Raw genomic sequence first — 19,650 nt, forward strand, 5'->3', positions numbered from 1 at the left:
ATGTAACTAGCTCAAAGAACAGTATGAAAAGGTCCCATAGCCTAATGACAACCCTGATGCTGTAGAGGGGACATTAAGAAATGTCGCAGAGCAAAGTATGACCCGTGACAGCAGGCTTACCTTGGGCTGGCTAGGGAGAAAACCAGAGTTTTAAAGGTGGGGAGGCTGTTTATAATAGGCTGAGGAAACCCTAGCAATCTGAAGCTGGAAAGAGAACTTCTTTTTAAGCTCATCTGTCATCCATCCCCACCGACTCCCCACTTACCACCACTACCAGGTCTACCAATGACGGGAATGCAGCAAGGTTACTGTAGTCAGCCATTTTCTTGGGAAAAATATTTGTTCATTTTTTTTTTTTCTATAATACGTATGCAATACAAGAAGTAGAGAAGAGGATCACAAGCACGTTTTGGGGTGAAACGAAGACTTTCTTTTTCTCTTTTGAGTGGGGTCAGTTCCACAAGCAGGTTTTCAGGGGCAAGAGAAAAGTACTGCTGCTTCGAAGCCTCTCTTCATCCCAGCCCAATGCGAGCAAGTGAACCCGAGCAGTTCAAACCTGTGTCGTTCAAGGGTCAACTGTATTTTCCATCTGTGGTTGGGAATCCACGGATGCAGAGGGCCCACTACAGTCATTCGTGGATTTTCAACTGCTTGGGAGTTGGCACCCTAAAGCCCTGTGTTGCTCAAGGGTCAGCTGTACATGATATGACAACATGATCTGTGCTAAAAGGGGAACACCTAAGTGCTAGGGAAAGTGGACTGACCTACCTCTGGAATGTGAAGGGCATGGGAGACTCTACAAGTAGCTTAAAGACCAAGAGGAAATAGAATTTGCTTCTTTCAATGGCATCCCCTCTAATCGAATTGCTTAACATCTATCAAAAATGGTACCCTCTAAAAAAGCCTTCTGAATATCTGGACACCTGTTTAAACAGTTCTAGAATGACAGACACCAGGAACATATCCCCCATACATAAGGGGGGCAACTGTATAACAGGAGAGAAAGTTAAAAGTGGAGAAACTTGTCTACTGACTAGTTAATAGGAAAAGCAAGATCAAACCCTAAGTTTAAAGCTTTTTCCAAAACTGTTGCTTCTCTCATATTCTATGGTTATATGCTAAATGTCCCCAAAAGCATGCAAAATTAATTCTGGCAACCCAATTATATTTAAATCTGCTTCCAGTGCTAGATAGTTAAAGTGAAATTTTTTCTTTAAGCAAAAATGAGTCATTATCCACGGTAAAAAATTATCGGTCATCTATTTATCTAGTAAGCACAAGAATGAAGAGATTGTAAAATTTTGTTCCTGCTTTTAAGACTCTACCTAGGAAGATTCAACATTCATTTAAAAAATGCTGCATCAATGCCAATATATCTTGTATCGGAGGCAGTAAAAGTTCAGTTCAAGGAAGGGATAGCACTGGGATCGATGAAAGAGGATGTGGGCTGGTTTGTGAATGTGGGGAACAATCTTTTAAGGAGATGGGGTGGATGAAGGGAAATATTATGAAGAATTAGTTGACAAGAATGGTGACTAATTAGCTGTGGGAGAAAGGGGGAGAGCTAATTAAGGGCGAAAACAACATTTCAAAGCTGGGTGACTGAGTGATTAGTATCACTGACAAAAAATAGGAAATCTGAGAGTGAACTGGTTTGAGAAAAAGCTGACACTTGTTTCTAAACCTCCAGGTTCTGATGTGATGAGATGAGGCTGACAATTACACACAATACATATTAATTTTTTTAAAGCTTGGAAATTCAATTTCTTCCCTAGGGTTTGTTACAGTAGCCTTGAGTTAAATGGACAGTAATATCATATTCCAATGATTTTCAGATGATTATGTACAGTAGGCAACTGGAAATACAGCACTGAATTCTAGTAAAAAGGGCTGAATATTTACATTTGGGTGTATTCTGAGTGAAAATGATGACTGAAGTCATGAGAATAGAGAAAACTTCCAAGAGAGGAGAGACAAAGGTTTGCAATTGTGGATAAAACCACAGTTTAAGATTCAAAGGAATAAGTGGAGCTATAAAAAGAGTCCTGTGTGATGTCAGAAGGTACCACATAAGCGTAAGTTATGGCAACCAAGAAGAAAGAAACTTTCCAGAAGAAAAGGGTTGGCTACGGTACAGAATGCTGAAGACGTAACAAGGGAAAAGTTGACTGAGAAAGGACCACTGGATTTGGAGCTGAAGGTCACTCCTAACCTACCAGAGACTGTTCCCAGCAGTGAGGATCGAAGCCATATTGAAAAGGGTTGAGTAGGTGGTGGGAAGTTCAAAGTAATAAAGAAGATGATAAACAGAATGGCAGTTTAAGGAGTAGCAACTAGTTAACCTTTATGTTGCACAAAACCTGGGAATGTTAGTGGAAAGAGAGGAGGTGAAGATTCTGGAAAGGAGATATTTGATTGAGTAAAGCCTCAGAGAAGATGAGGAAAGGTTGGGATGAGTCATAGCTCTTTCTTTTCAAAGAAGGGAGGATGAAAGGATGGGTAAAGAGGGAGAGTCATTCTGAGAAAGTATGGCTGTGGCCACAGATATGTGTTGAGCTGGAAAGGGAACAACATAAAGTGGCTGGAGGTAGATCTACACAAACCTTCTCTGGAAAATGAGTCCTGAGGTGTTCCAGAGACTGAGGACGGGGTAAGCCTTGAAGCAATTAGGAAAAGTCGAGACCTGTGTTGTTCAATTGAGTAGTGATGAGCCACACGTTGTTACTGAGAACTTGAAATGTGGCTGGATCCATTTGAGATGTGCTACAAGTGTAAACTACATATTGGATTTCAGGCATACCAAAAAAGGATATAGAGCATCTCATTAATGCTTTTTATATTGATTTTTTGTTGTTGTTGCTAGGCTAATAGGTTATGTTGGAATAAATAAAATATATTATCCAAATTAATTCTGTTTCTTTTTATTTTTAATGTGGCTATTAGAAACTTTGAAATTACTTATGTGTCTCGTTATATTTTTATTGGACAGCACTGATCTAGAAAAGCACAGTAATGATTCAAAAGGGATTGGATAAAGGACGGCCAGAAAGTAAAGAGGGTTTCGTTACAGTAAAGGGTCTTTAATGGATCCAGTCAACAGGGTTTGAGGCTGGGTGTTCTGAGCAGTGGGGCTGAGCCAGGGCTGGGAAGTGGCACAGGGGGCATGGCTAGAGAAATTCGAGATTCAAAAGGATATTCAAGAGGATAGAATTGAAATGAACACCATGGGCTCAGGCTGGGAACGACAGGAATTTGATGACCTAGGAGAATGGCCATGGCCATGTGTAGTCAGAGCGCCAGCAAATGGACTGAAGCTTTGATGATTCAGTGGGAAGGGTAGGAAGTGATAAAGTGTGATCAGAGAAGAGAATTTCTGTGTTCCAAATCTGCTGTGTAAATGCCAATTTTTTACATTTTAATTTTGCTTATAATGATGTAAGCTTGTGTAGGAAGTTTATGGTATCTGATCCAGAAAAATGAATATTTGAATAAAGTTCCCTTAGAATCCAAGTGAAAATACATATATATCTATATCTATATCTATATCTATATCTATATCTATTATCTACCTATCTATCTATATCTATATCTATATCTATATCTATATCTATATCTATATCTATATCTATATCTGTAACTGCAACAAATTACTCCCAGTAGTCTTTGGGTATAGATAACAACAAGGTATAGATAACTTTTCTCTTCCTTCAATATCCTCCTTATGTAGAAAGATCAGATGAGAGTTTATACAGCTGAGTACACTTTCACTAAACATACTCACTGGGGTAGGTAAATTACTAAATTGTTTTGCCAATTATAAAAATTCTGTTACTCTGCTAAAAATCAAGGAGAAATGCATTGGCTTTGAAATGAAAGATCAGTGTCCGCTATCAATTCGATAAATGGACTGGGCTTGGTGATTTCATCTTAGTCCCCAAACCACAAGTGGGGGCACAGACTGCAGCCTGCCTGGGGCTAACTTAGTATTAATTCAGTGAAGAGTGAACTGGTAGATTTGGCAGATTTGAAATGCCGAAGTCAGTGCTACCCTCATTTTTATAATCCAAGCAAGAACAAAATAGAAAAATAAAAGTGATCCAAAGGTTGAATTAAGAGCTAAATGGAAATAAATGCTATGTCAAATTTCTAGAAAAAAAGCCCTTTGCTGTAATCCAAATTTTTTTGGTTTGAGAAACTATTTTAAACGTCTTTGATTATATGATCCAATAGTGGCTACAGTATTCATAAAGTGTATTAAAAATGTATGAACCAAAAAGACAGCAGTGGAGCTATTCATATTTTATTTACAAAGTAAATGTGGTATAAGTGGATAATATAAAATGGGAATAAATTGCGCATAAGTATCTGCATTATTGTATCATATTCTGAACTGTATTTATTTATATTTCATCTTGGCCCAGACAAGATTTTGGGTAACACTGCTTAACTTGCTATGTGAAAAGTTAATGCTACTTTTTAAAAGGCCAAGTGAGAAAATGTGAGAAAATCCCTATTCATAGCATTTTAACAAAAGCATTGTTGAAAAATGACATGGTGTTGACTTTCATTTGTTTTTTACCAAGTTTCCAATAATTGACTATAATAATTAACTACCTTCTAAAAATGATTAAAAGTCTAGAAAAACCTCAGTTCTTTACAACTCAGTGTCCAAAGCAGTAACAGAAAAGTCAGTTTCTCTGGTCTTCATGAGGCAGATAAAATATCATCACAAAAAATTAACAAGAAGGAACAGTAATGATTTTTCCTACTTAAACTTTCCTTCATTTTGCCATCAAACTTGAGCAACATAATAGAAACAGATGTACGGAAATACTTTATACATACAGAGAGACCTTCAAAGATGACATCTTTTAGTCAATGAATCCATGAGTTTCCTTTGCCTTAAAAAGTCTCTTACATTATTTAAAACTTTAAATGGTAACCCCAGGCACCTTGGGCCCAGAGAGGAAATTGCTGTAAAGGACTTTTGCTAACACACCTGCAGTGATTCCATTTTCCAGTCCCTTCCTTCACATCTCCTAAATGCAGCCCACATGACTGTCAAGAGAAAAATGCCAGCACTATTTCTAGATGTATAAATAAGTCTGTAGACATTAGAAAGGGGAGATACATTAAGCCTGGTACTCCATGTAGATTAAATAGAGGAGCACATTATTTAATCCACATGGATGATCCTCTACTCTCTATGAGCTTTTGTGGAACCACAGGAAATGACGGATTTGATTGCTAAAGCCAAAGCCAGCAATGATCTCTGGTACTTTTTTTTTTCACGGGAGACAAAAGCAAACACATTCTTCTAATGACTATCCTTCAGATTGGACTGAACACCAAAACTGCTTTTATGTTTCTATGACTTTTGTGAAACAGCTGAATGTGATTTGTTTACTAATTCTAAGCACTAAGACTACATTCTGGTCTCCATGCTGCAAAGTGAACACAATGATGCTTAGGCCCATAGTCACAGCAATGGAGTAGGCCTGGCTAGGACATGGAACAGCAGGGCTCAGTATTTAAGACATTGCTGCCAGCTCCTCTGGCTAAACCTCCTGCAAATAGGCTCATTTGGAGGGGTCTCCACAGGACAACTGGCATCGAAGGAAGAGACCGCCATATGGAGAGAAAGACAGGATTTGGACACATGGTAGTTGAGAGAGGCACCCAGTAAGATTTGCAGATATTGAATAATAAATGTCTTCACGTGCTTTTTCTTTCTTTACGCTTTCTGGCCGGATGAAAATACAAAACTATTTATGTGGTCGGTGGTCATTAGTCATAATTAGCCACAAAATCTTAAATCTGGGCCACACCTTAACATTTATCATTGTATTGGAATAAAAAAGAAACATGGAGGTAGACAGCTATTGATTCTTTATAAAAAAAAAATTAATAGATTTAAATTTTTGACCAAGACCATAATGGCAAAAATATTTCTTCAACTAAAAATATGTAAAACGAGAAAAAGAAATGATCTCTCTTTGTACCTCTGTTCCATTCAATAAAATATTATGTCCTTCCTGAGTCTTATTAGAACTAGATTTGATCTGTAGTTTGATGAAATATTTCTGAAGGCAAGACATACAGTATGACCGCGTTTGAAGCCCACGGTGAAGTGGGTGGAACTGCGGTATAAGTTCTAAAATTAAAACCTGTTCCATTTCTACTTTTCATTTGTTCAAAATTAACACCAGTTTGGGCAAGTAACTTGTAAGTAATGCTTCAATGACTTTCTCTCTTTGGCAGTAAAGGAAATAAAAAAGAGTTTAAGGATTCGATTGTGTGAAACGATAAGACAACCTTGCTCAGATTTAACTTCAAAGTATAGCTCAGGTATACTTGGAGGAAACAGAACTTTACACTTCTAAGATCTAAAATCTCTAACAATTTTCTTATTTTATTTGAACGATACACTATAAGTTTGGAATATAATTACAATTATCAAGGTTTTTAATATACTTATTAATTGTCACCTAGGCAGAAGATGGCTTTTAAAGAATTCTTAATGTCAAATTCTTAGCTTTCAAATCGTGAGCTTAATTTGAATGGATACGTGTATTTTCATAACAACTGGAAAGGTGACAATATGTAAATATTAATACATGGTTAAATATGCACATAGCTTAGGAGATCAGGTTGAAAAGGGAAATGTGGTGGTGATGTACATTTAATCAATTCCAAAAAGATAGGTAATATTCTGAAAGCTATCTAATCATGTTAGCTTTTGTTTGCTGGATTCAATCATTTTAGAATTTTATTATAAGCTTTTAAAAAATAGATCAATTACTTCACAGAGTGTTCCTGAATGTATTAACTTATCTAAAAATGAAAAAGAATTGAGTAAAGAATGTAATTCACATGTAAGAAGAAAGTGGGAGTGAAGAAGGCATAGAGAAGGGAAGAAAAAGAGAAAAAAACTTTAAAAAATGATGCAGAAGGAAAGGCCTGCTGATTGTATGAAAGATTTCATCCACAATCCCTATCAATATATAATGTTTTAGTAATAGTAATCATACCGCTTTATTTATAGAGTATTGGGAATATTAATATTTTTAAGTTAAAGAAATATTAATTCATGGAAATCTGAGAAAAATCATAGATTTGAAGACGGGGATTTAGATCAGCATTTTTGTCAACCTTTCTCACCCGTGGTGGATCTTCCTTTTGAAAAAAAGGACACTGCGGAGAGTCCATCTGTACAGTCTAAAACCAAAACGTGTAATTTAGAAATGATTCCAACCTATTGATGTTTATCACAGTCTTTTCTTTAATTTTAGTAATAGCTTATATAGTAAAGAAACAGGCATTTATTTGAAGTTCAGCTATTCTTTCAGTTTCAAGTCACTTTCTTCCATTAAATTATTTCAAATAATTTTCGAGATATGTACAATCTTGTTTTATGAAAGCTGTTTTGTTGCCTATCTAGCCCTCTAGCTTCATTTTATATGTCATAGAGATATTGGATAATATTCAGAAAATATTAACATGATTAACTAAAAGTGGTAGGAGTTTGGGTGATTTCAGTCTTTACTTGAACCTTTTTGCACAAATGGAAAATTTCATAATATGTGTTTATCATTTTTAGAAGAATAAAGCCATTATTCGCTCCCCAAACTTTGAAGTGTTCCCTTATAAAGACTCTCCTGAAAATGATAATACATAGTGAAAAAGAATACTTTTATTTCTCAATGGAGTAATAACTACCTGCATTTGGTATATTATCTGTATAATGAAAGTTTTGTTTCATTTAAAAAAAAATCCCGAGATCCCCTGCTAAGCCAATTTTCCTATTAGATCTCATTAGAATCTGAAGAGAGGGAGTTTAAAAATGTAATTATGTTATAATATTTGTACAGTATTCTAATGATGTTAGAATCCAAATAAAATGCTATTTTTGATAGAAGGTGATATTGGTCTACCTTTATGTTTGTAAAATTGTCTTTATCAAAGTAAGATATGTCACAAGAGCTTAGGACAGTAACTGGCACATAGATAATATTAATGGAGACTTTAGGATGACTTGAATGTGATAATGATGACGACAATGGCATAAATTGGTTAAGATCACTGGCATGCTAGTAATGTTTGCTATTTGTAGAGAGAGAACCTATGGAAAGATACCTCAGAGGGGGTAAATGCGAGTTTACTTTGGGTAACTCAGCATTAGTAAAAAAGGCGGTGACTGTTGAGAGGACAAGAGTTCTAGATCTGAAGCCAAGAGTCATCTTTTCACCATTCACTTTACCACTTCTCTAGAACCCTTGGGCAAATCGCTTAACCTCTTTGAGCCTCTTGAGGTCCAAGATTAAGCTGAAAATCTCCAATGGGAAGATGTTTGAAAAATGAAAACTATGTAAATGTGTGGAGTTATTAATTCCCCACAATCATCATCACCTAGATAATTCACATTTTTAGAAAAACTATTGAGGAAAAGTCATCTACCATTGAAACAGATGTTAAGAGCAGTGGTGAGTGAGGGGCTCTGGGGTCAGGTCGCCTAGGCTTGAATCAAGCCTCTGGCATTACCAGCTGTTTGCCTTGGTGGAAGCCACAGTTCATCACCAGTAAAATGGGTAATAAAACTTACACATCATAGAATTTGTGAGGATTATATGCAATGATGCAAGTAAAGTGTTCAGCAAAAGTATCTAATAAATACTAGTATTATTGTGGTCTATAGGGTTACTGTACATATAGGTTTTATTAGGTTATTGTTTAACAATCTTTTCATTTTCACTGAGTTGAGTGGGCTTTTGGTTTATTGGGCTTTGGGTAGTAGTATCATTGTTTTTTTAATTGGAAGCAGAATCTGTGTTGATGTAGTATAATGTGGACTTTAATCTCTCTAAACGTTCTTGTTTGTAGCTGAAATCATATTTATTAATAAATGTAAGATTCTTTTGTATGTATAGTACAGTTCTTATGATATATTGTATTGGATTCAATAGAGTCTTCATGTAATATGCCACGGGCTGTACTTTCTCCATGCAATGTTTAATAACATGGAGGAAACCTGAAGCTCACTTTCTTTATTTCTTTTTCTAAGCAAAACTTTCTCCTTATAATATTTCTGGAGGATATTATCAACAGTGTTACATGAACTTCTTTTAATAACCTTTGCAACTGCTCCTAGCTCGCACTCATTTCATCATTTGCATACTGGACCTTTCTCTATTAAGTCTGAGGGTTGGGCTCACTAAGAATTATTACACACCAGTGGCTTTAACCCTGATTATGTATTAAACTGAGAAGCTTTTTAAAAAAATATTGATGTTTGACCCAATTGATTCAGAACCTCTAGGGGTAGAGCCCCAAAATCATGTGCTTTCTTAAAGCTCACTATGTGATGCTAATGTGTAGCCAGGGTTAAGAACAACTATTTCTGATAATAAGGGAACTACAATAAAGAAGATACATTAAAAACGCTAACCAAAAGTCTTATTGTGGATTTAATTTAGATGAAAAGTTCTAGTGGGGAGAAAAAGGGATAAAGTACTTCTTATCATTTCTTCTTCATTCCTATAAACCGACCCACCTTTATTAGTCAATTTTCAAGATAATCGCTTTGTTCTATTTGACAAAAGGAAATCAATGGTACTGAAGGCTACCAAAGGTCACTGAATGTAAAGGACCCTCAATGATCTTGCAATAATCTTCACAAGTAGCTGTATATTAAAATGAAAATGATTGTCTTCAATGGACGAATAATGGCATTTTGTGTCATTTTGTGATTATAAATGTCCATGCTTTTTTTACTCCCCGCCTCCCCCTACCCCCCCCCCCCGCCCACCCCGGCAGTGAGAAGGTCAACTGAGCCAAAATGCATAGGATTGTGATGAAAAAATGTCTTATATTTATACAAATAAAACAGAAAATCTGCCATCTTTTGGTATCTACTTTTAGTAAAAAGATACCCATAATCACAGTCTAAAACCCAACTTTGTTATGTCGTTGTGTCCAACTAAATTTGATATTATATGAAGCCATAGGTGGTTGTTGAGTGTGTATATCAAGCTGGATGAATCTAAACACATAACAACAATAAAATATTACCAAGAATTTTCACACTGCCTTCTGTATAAAACATACGCTATTCCATGTCATTGTCATCATTCTCTAAAATTATACTTCCGAATTGCCATACGTTTCTTAGATCCTGGCTTTTAAATCTACTAGGTCCATTTATTTACTTTTGACAGCTGTATTTCCAATAGATCCACATAATTTGAACTCGACTATTGTATTTTATGTCATTGACATCAACAAAAAAGCAGCAGAGAAAATGTATTCTTAACTCTAAGGTTGATGTTTACTTTTTCTTTGCTTAAATGTTACCAAAGAAAATTTCCATGGGGCATTAAAGATGAAAAGGTATCCTATTCTTTCTGTTACGTAAAATTATAAGGAGAAGATGCTAGGTTTTTAAAAACAAAAACAAAAACAAAAACAAAAACCAGCTTCTGCTCCAGAGTATTCTTGGTCCCCTGAGTGATGCTGCAAGCCTGCAGGTTAAGTCAAATGCGCCTTCTTCAGAACCATATTTGTTAAATATTAAAAGACACCTCATCTTACAAACACCCAAGTTTACTACACATAATTCATTCTTGCAAATTATCTCTTTCTCTTTATAATCTCGAACTGAGCTAGGCAAAGGAGAAAATCTTAATGTAACAAAGGAGAGATGGATGTGTGAAGTATGAGGCTGAATAAAAATGGCTGAAAAGCAATCCAAGCTAGGCTGGAGGGTGGCCACACCCAGTGCTAATATGGACTGTTTCAAAATAAATCTGTTACACCAGAGGGCAACCAGTAGTGCTTTTTTATTTCCCTCCACTTGTTCCACAGATACCCATTATTAATAAATAGTAGTTACAGATTACCCCAATGACAGACAACAAAAAAACCCTGAGATATTTCCAAGTGAACCATCCTAATATGTGGCTACGCCATCATATCTTCAGGATTAGGAGAGCTAGTCTGCATTTCCAGGCTCCTTTGTGTGACCACAAATAGCAACCCTAAAATGGGTGTGTCCCTCTTAAAAGGCTGTACTAGAGCCCTCTCAGTTAATGGTTCTACCGGGAGATTTAGACCTTTAGACAGAAATGAAATACAGTGGGATGCATGGAACAATAAGAAAGCATTTTAACTTCAGGGAAGAGATTAAACAAGTACTAAATGATCAATGGATCCCAAAAGAGCTCCCGGAGGAGGCAAATGATGCATTATTTAAAATATTAGCATTACAACAAGAAAACAAAGGGGTAGAGGTGGTAGGTTAAAAGAAAAAGGAAAAAGAAAAAAAAAAACATCAAACACCATCCATTTTGATTTTTGACATAACAACTTTACTCCCCCCCAACGGAAAGCTCTTGGGGATAAAGCATGCATAAGTCCCACAGGTGAAATGATGCACAATGGCCGAGTCCGGGTCCCAGGGTTCCCGTGCGCCGCAGGCATGCATTACTGAAATAAAGAGAATACCCTGACTTTTCCAGTTGCTCCACACACAGTCCATCTTGGTGGAATCAGCAGTGGCCTGCATCGTACGGGCTTTGGAGGCTCGCCGTTGCTGTCCTCGGGGTTGCAGAGCCGGCACTCAGGCGTCGGCGCCCCGGCAGCAGCGGCTGGGCTCGCGGTGGCCTCGCGGCTGCAGACAGACTGAGGCTGCACCAGCCCGCGCGCGCCGAGGGGCGGGCGCGTCGCGGGCGCTGCAGTCTCCGCGGCAGCGAATCAGTGCGGCGCGGCCCCGGAGCTGCCTGCGCGCACGGGGATGCGGGCGCCGCTAAGACGCGAGAACGTAGGCTTGGTCGCTCAGGGTGTGCTGCCCTGGAGACAGTTAGGCCGGTTCGGACCGGGAGGGCACAATCGCGGACCGGGTATGAAAGGTTTGGGGTAAGTAGAGGAGGAAAAGGGCCCAGGGCAGGGAGAGAGTACAGGACTGGCTGCTCCTGGGAGCTCCTGACTGACGGGGTGCATATTCTAGAAATTTCTTAGAAAACCGAGAAACCTGTTGGATAATACAGAGTCGATGGCAGTACAAATGGCAGGCATTCAGCATAATGTCCCTTAATTATCGCCATCGTTCACTCTTTCCCCAATTCTTTACATTCTGGCCACACTTTATTTTAATTGCTTGGCATCTTCAAACAATTGCCAGTTTCTCCCTCTGTCTTTTGGAATATTCCGCGGCTATCCAAAATCTTTGTTGGCATGCCACAATCACTGTAAAGAAATCCTACTGCTCAATCCCTGAGGGCTTGTGTATTTCTCCTGCTGCCCCTATTCTCCAGCTCTGCTTGTGGGTGGAATGAATAAATAAGTATCAGAATGCAGTGCCTGTAGGCATCAGATCTAAGCCCCTGGACTCTGGCACATGGAGTTACTGGTCCCTGCAGTGACACTCCAGTTGTGGGACATCCAAACAGAACTTAGGAAAGCAAAAGGCATTCTGCCTCAACAGCAGCTTCTTTGAGGGCGATGGAGGTGAAGAGTGTGCATATGGGAGATAAAGTTGGTTTCCAAGTCCAATGAGTCAGGGATTCAGAAGTCCCCAGTTACAACGCAAATGGCAATGTTAGGAACGGAACAATGATGGTGACCTACTACCCAAATCTTATCATGAAATACTTTATCAGATCATACATCAAAGCCCTGAGAGAATGGACAGGGGATAGGTATGTTTCTGATGAGGAAAGGTAGAAATAGCACAGAGAAAGGACTGGAATGGGCACTGTCTGGGAAAGGATGTCCTGGTGGAGGGGACCTTTGAGGAGGCAAGATATACCATGAAGATGGAGGACACTTTGGGGGCCAAAGGGAATGAAGAAAGAAGAGTCCCTGCTTCATTTGTTGTAGCATGGCCTTATCCGTTGCATATGATTTCTTTCCCCCTCTTGGAGAAGTGGACTCATCAAGATTCCTCCACAGTTCCCAGTGGCTTCCTTCCCAGATCCAGATCTACATTTGGGTATCCTGTGCCAACAAGAGCCTCAGGATAGCAATCTCAAGGTTATGTTTGTAGGCTGGATTTATCTTTCATTTTATGAAGCATATACACTTTAAAATATGATCTTTAGGATCATGCAGGTTCTTTTTAGGATATAAGCTTCCAGAAAAACCAGCAAAGCCTCTCTGGAATTATTCTTAAGGAAGCTGAATAGGAGTGGCTTCAGCAGGATAATTTGACACTCGTGGACTGCTGAAGTCTTCTACAAAAGGGAGGGTGTCACGGCTCACGGGACTGATGGGAAGGAAGAACAGCGACCACATCATTTCAAAGCACTTTTCAAAATGACCTGCTCTAGAGACATTAGAGACTTTTTAATATTTATCTACCCTACCCCCTGCCTCCCAATTTTTTTTCATCATCATGTTTGGGAATTTCAGTCAGCAAAATAGCAAAAAGACTGGTGCCTGATGATGAATTCTCACTGCATGATGTCCAGCTGCATGAACTGCAAACAGGACTCAGAAGGATGGGGAGGGAAGGAGTTGCCAGGTTGGGCTGCTGACCGCTTTCAGATGGAAACCTTTGAAGCCTCGGCCACTGTGAGGCACTGCCAGTTCAATGATAGTCCCTGCCATCAGTCTTCAGTGCAGAAGGTGCCCCCAGGTGTCTTAGTGGTGAGTATTCACCGTCCACCACGTTACCACAGCCAGTGAATGTTGCTAATATAACTAGTACTGAGCAACAAGTGAGAGCAGCAAGTCCCTAACGAGGAAGAGGAGGCAGAGGTAAGCTTTAAGTGGAGGGTAGCTGTGTCAGACTTCCTGGGTCATGCATTTTCACTGGCCACAGAGTTGACCTTGGAATGTCAGCTTATGTGAAAGACCACATTCTTTTCAGTCATGCCAAGTCTGGAGAGAAGCTTCATGGCACCTCAAAAATCAATATAGCAGTTGGATAGTTGAAGATTTAGAAGGTAAGACATCTTGTGCCACAGACACACGCTAATAAGAATGGGGGGGGTGCTTTAGATTAATGCATAGGTGGTAAGGGAAACATCAGTGAACTAATTAAAGGAGAATCAGAAGACTATGAAGACCGTGACTGGGAATTGGAGGATGTGGGTGTTAGATCCACCTGTGTTGCAAAAGTTAATTATGTGGCCTTCAGCAAGTCGTGTATCATCTCTGGACCTCTCTCTCATAGCATACAAATGAATTACAGCTTTAGATATTTGTTGCTATGAAAGAATAAGGATTTATTTCCCATAGACATTATAAACAGGTGATTCCTTTGCACAAGTGCTCATACAGTGGTAATTAAAATCTCTTCCCAAGATCAAAAGGATAACATGGGAAGAAAGATATGTAAATTGTCCTCAAGCAGTAAAGAAAACAGAAATCGAGATAAAGCTTGCTAAATGCAGGCAGGAACTGCCACTGTCTTTAAACCAAGAGAGAACAGACGGGCTTTGTGTGCAGCCAGTTTAGAACTCGGTTTAGGTGCCTGCCAGGAAAGGAAGTGATTTCTTTAGTTTTCAGGATGAAATCATGCATTCGGCAGTCTGTTCTAAGGAAAAGCAAAACAGTTAAGTTTTGTAATCTCATCCCAGATCAAGATGAATGTTGAAGGCTACCATGCCCAAAGTGGCTGTATTGTACCTGTCTCCTGTAGCACCAGGATTTCACCGATGAGAATAAGGCACCTACCTACATTGCTACATTTATTCAATAAATACTTACTGAGTACCTCATAACAGTATGCTGGACATTGTTCTAGGCATAAAGCAAAGTTCCTAAAAATAAAAAGTTTATATGCTTTGTGTATATGTGGGGCATATGATAATAAAAGAGGTAAATATATTTTTCATTTGTGGACAGTTGTACTGTGGAAAATAAAAGAGGTAAAGGGACAGAGAATGGAGGTGGCATGGAAGTTTGCTATTTTATAAGGAGGGTCAGCAAAGGACTAACTTATAAGGTAGAATTACAGCAGATACCTAATGGAAGAGGAGAAAGCCATTAAGATAGTACATGGGAGAAAAGCATTCACAGATACACTGAGAATAGACAGAATGTAATAGTTGGTAATCTATAGCATTCTTATAGAACGCCTTGATTTTTTTTCTTTTTTTTCTTTTTTTTTTTTTTTTTTAGCTCCAAGAAGTATAGCAATTAGAAAAGGCACAGAACCAATTTAAAGGAATAACCAGTCTGGTGCATAACCCACTGTAGAAAAATAATGTATGAACTGTCTTTAATTCAAACAGCAGATTAGCACTTGTTATTTGCCAGGTGTTTTCTCATGTAGTATACATTTAGTTATACATATGCTATATATATGTTCTACATTTAGATCCTTATGAGGTAGGCAGTGTATGCCATCACGCATTCATTCAAACTACAAACATGTACAGAGCCCATACTTAGTGCCTGTCTCTATAAAAACTAAGGGAACTGCCCACTAGGAACTTGAGTCTCCTATGGGGGAGGTTTACATATAAATAGATAAATGCAATCAACTGATAGATGTATGAGCCTGAAAGACTGGATACCAAAAAAGTGGTTAGAGGGAAGAGGAGGTTCAAGAAAGTCTTCCGAGTAGATGATTATTAAGCTGTGTTATGAACAAGAAAGAGAATCACCAGTTTGAGCGATGAGGCTTTCCTAGCACACAGATATGGAAACTTAATTACAGACATGTGCAGGGGCCAGATCCTGACAGGCCTGAGTAGTAATACTGTCAACAAATGAGTGAGACACTGCAGGGTTGCAAGGAGAGGAGCAACATGAGAAGTCGAATAATTTATCCAAATTTGGCTGATAACTTTCCAGAATTGGTAAAAGACATAAATCCTAGCCTTGAGCAAGACAAGAAGAAATTAGTACCCTGCTCCCCATCATGGTGAAACTGGAAAACATTAAATACAAGGAGAAATCTTAAAGGCAGGCATTAGTAAAAGACAGATCACTTCAGGAAAACTGTTAAACCAACAGCAGTTTTTCATTAACAGAAGCCAGAAGACAATGGAATAATGTCCTCAAAGTGGTGAGGGAAAAAAAACCCAGTTACCTAGAAATCTATACCCAGCAAGACTAATACAGGGATTTTCAAATATGTAGGAAATGAGAGAATTTTCTAATTGCGGACTCTCATTTTCTTTTGCTAGTCTTTTATTAGCTCCATAAAATGGAAGCTTGGATTATTTTCACCATTTCTTCTTTCCTAATATGTTCATTTAACAGTATAAAATTCTCTGTAAGCATTGTTACAGTTGTATCCAACAAGTTTTGATACATTATGTTAATGTTAAATTGTTCAGTTCAAAATATTTTCCAGTAGTCATTGTGATTTTTTTCCTTTGGCCCACTGACTATATAGAATTAAGGATTGTTCTAACCTTATTGTTTATTTTCAGTTTAATTCTTCTCTAGGCAAACTGTACAATTTTAATCTATTGAAATTTGTTGAGACTTGCCTTAGAGCCTGGGAAATGATTTATTCTGACACACATGTCAACTGGACTTGAATGTATATTCTGAAGTTTTAAGGGAAAATATAGGTGTCAATTAGGTCACACTAATTAATAATATTATTCAATAATCTATCTCCCTACTAAATTTAATCCCAGCTAGATTTTTTTTGGCAGATATTGACAACTCGTTCCTAAAATTCATACAGAAATGCAAGGGACCCATAATAAGACAATTTTGGAAAAAAAAAAAAAAAGAACTAAGTTGTAGGCTTCTCATGTCCTGATTTCAAAACTTACTACAAAGCACCAGTAATTAAAACATGTGGTACTGGCATAAGGCTAGACATACAGATCAATGGGATAAAATTGAAAGTCAAGAAATAAACCCTTACATATACATTCAATTGATTCACAAGGATACTGAGATTATTCAATGGAAAAAAAATAGTATTTTGCTGGGACGGTGGGATATGTAAAAATAACAAAGTTGGACTCCTAATTATACTATACACAAAAATAAACTAAAAAAAATCAAATACTAAATGTAAAAGACAAAACTAGAAATCTCTTAGAAGAAAACATAGGCATAAATTTTCATGAACTTGTATTAGGCAGATGTTTCTTAAATGACATCAAAAGCATAGGGAACAAAAGAAGAAATAGATAAATTAGACTTCATCAGTTTTGAAGAAAATTTTTTTTCACTTGAAAAGAACTTCTGTGCATTAAAGGAAGATATTAAGAAAGTTAAAGAATAACCCATATAATGGGAGAGAATATTTGTAACTCATCCATCTGACAAGGGACATGTACCCAGAACATATAAAGGACTCTTTCAAATAAACAACTAAATGACAACCAAATTTAAAAGGGGGCAATAGATTTGAATGACATTTTCTAAAGAAGATATACAAATCACCAATCATCACATGAAAGAGGCTAACCAGTATTAATTAAGTAAATGCAAATCAAACTACAATGAGATGTTACTTCAAACTCAGGACAATGTATATAATTAAAAAGATAGAAAAGAACTAGTGTTGGTGAGGATGTGGAGAAAGTAGAATCAATATACATTGCTGGCGAGAACAGTAATGTGGGGAAGCCACTTTGAAAACATTTTGGCAATGCCTCACGAAGTTAAACATAGAGTCACAATATGACTTAGCATTTCTACTCCTAGATATATACCCAAGGGAACTGAAAAGAAAGCGGAAGGGAGGGAGGGAGGGAGGGAGGGAGGGAGGAAGGAAGGAAGGAAGGAAGGAAGGAAGGAAGGAAGGAAGGAAGGAAGGAAGGAAGGAAGGAGAAGGGAAGGGAGGGGAAGGAAAGAAGGAAGGAAGGAAGGGAAAGGAAGGAAGGAAGGAAGAAGGAAGACTGACGCATTCCTTGCACGCCCCCCCCGCACTTCCAGCAGCTCGCTTCTGCGTCCCCCTCCCTCCCTTCCCTCCCTCCTCTCTCTCTCTCTCTCTCTCTCTCTCCATCCCCTGTCACCTCCCTTCCATCCCTCTCTAGCTACTCACTCCCCCGGCAATGAAGGACTAAAATGAAAAGAATATTAATAAACTACAAGAGCTAGTACGAGAGAGCGAGGAAGGGTTTTCTTTTGGGAGTCATGAAAATGTTTTGAAATTAAATAGTGGTGATAGTTGCCCCACTTTGTAAATACACTAAATACGACTGAACTGTACACTTTAAAAGGGTGTGGTATGTGAATTATATGTTGATTAAAAAATGTAGAAGAAAAAATTAGAATAAGATTCCCCTTCCAGATGGCCGCAGTGCTGCATCTCAGCGAGAGGCTTGGTGAACAGTGTGAGCTGGAATCGAGCCTCGCTTGCTATCTTGGCCAGACACTCTTACAACGGGCACCCTGACAACCTCACCTGGCAGCCTGGATTGCTTCTTAGCACCCTCTAGGCCAGCCTTGTGCCTCTCCTGACAGCACAACTCCTTGACGCAGACCAAAAATTTCACTCTGGAACTCCTTGGCAACCTGAGTTTATTGCTCTCCCTTTACTGGTCCATCTTTCCCATAGCATGTGTCAGAATCCTCCTGCCGGACTTCCCAAGCACATAACTTGGATTGGTTTCTGCATTGTGCACACTTCCACCAAACCCAGACACGATTGTATTTGTGGGTTTTTTTTCTCTTACTAAAGTTTCGGTTCCTCAGACTTGCTTTTCACACATCCTTGCCATATGACCATGGGTGGCTCTAATTTTCTGTGTCTTCTTTGCTACATGGCAGTCACTGGCTGACTCACAAGAATTAGCATGATCTCCACTTGTTTTTCTCAAGCATACATAAAACATTTCATGCTTATAGCAAAAAAAAGCATGGAGTTTGAAAGAGGGAAGGCTGTGTTTATCAGAAATTAATATAGCTACTCCTGTTTTTATTAATATTTATATATTTCTTTTCCATTCCTTTAAACCTACCTATGTCACTGAATTTGAAGTGAATTCCTTGTAAGCAGCGTGTAGTTGAGTTGTGGTTTTTATAAACTCTGCCAATCTCTGTCTCTTGATTGGTGTACTTAGACCATTAATATTTAAGGTAATTATTACTATGTTTTAAATCTTCATATGATTATTTGTCTCCACTTTATTTCCTCTGGTTCTCCTTTACTCTGTTTCTCTCATCTTGCTTTCCTGTGAGCTACTGACTTGAGAATTTGTAGGATTCCATATTATTTTATTTATAGCATTTTTTGAATATATCTCTTTATATAATTTTCTTATTGGTTTCTCTGGGTATTACAATATACATATATGACTTACAACAGTCTACCAGTGCCAACATTTTACCACTTTTAAATGAAGTGTAGAAACCACTTTCATTTTCCTTATTTTTAAATATTATTATCTTTAGCATTGTGGTCTTCAGCATGTGTATTTGTTTTTGTTCCAGTCACCAATTAGGTTTTATAAAAGTCATAAAAAGTAGTCTATTTTGTACACATATTTCTGCTCTTTGTCTTTCTTTCTTCCTTTCTAATGCTCCAAGTTCCTATTTTCATTTCTTTTTCATTTGAAGAACTTCCTCTAAGCCAATCTTTAAGGGGAAGTCAACTAGTGACAAATTCTTTTAGTTTTCTTTCATTCGAGAATGTCTTTATTTCTTCTTAATTCCTGAAGGGTAGGTTCACTGGCAGTTCTTTCCTTTTAACACTTTAAAATATTGTGCCAACTCCTATGGCCTCTGGAG

General features: G+C 38.0%; 1 protein-coding gene across 2 annotated transcripts in view; it reads right to left on the reverse strand.

Moving 5' to 3' along the window:
- The window catches only part of RTN1 (reticulon 1), a 159,205-nt gene that overhangs the window by 10,500 nt on the left and 129,055 nt on the right, over positions 1–19,650 (reverse strand). Inside the window, exon 1 of one of the 2 annotated variants that reach the window (XM_016162408.2) lies at positions 11,500–11,861. The exons of the other annotated variant lie outside the window; for it this stretch is intronic. Coding sequence (XP_016017894.1) covers positions 11,500–11,560 — 61 coding nt within the window. The 5' untranslated portion in view covers positions 11,561–11,861. Of the gene's footprint in view, positions 1–11,499; positions 11,862–19,650 lie in introns of those variants that run through there. 2 annotated transcript variants of the gene reach the window in all.

This window comes from Rousettus aegyptiacus, unplaced genomic scaffold (genome assembly GCF_014176215.1).
Source record: "Rousettus aegyptiacus isolate mRouAeg1 unplaced genomic scaffold, mRouAeg1.p scaffold_m13_p_3, whole genome shotgun sequence".
Taxonomy (NCBI): domain Eukaryota; kingdom Metazoa; phylum Chordata; class Mammalia; order Chiroptera; family Pteropodidae; genus Rousettus; species Rousettus aegyptiacus.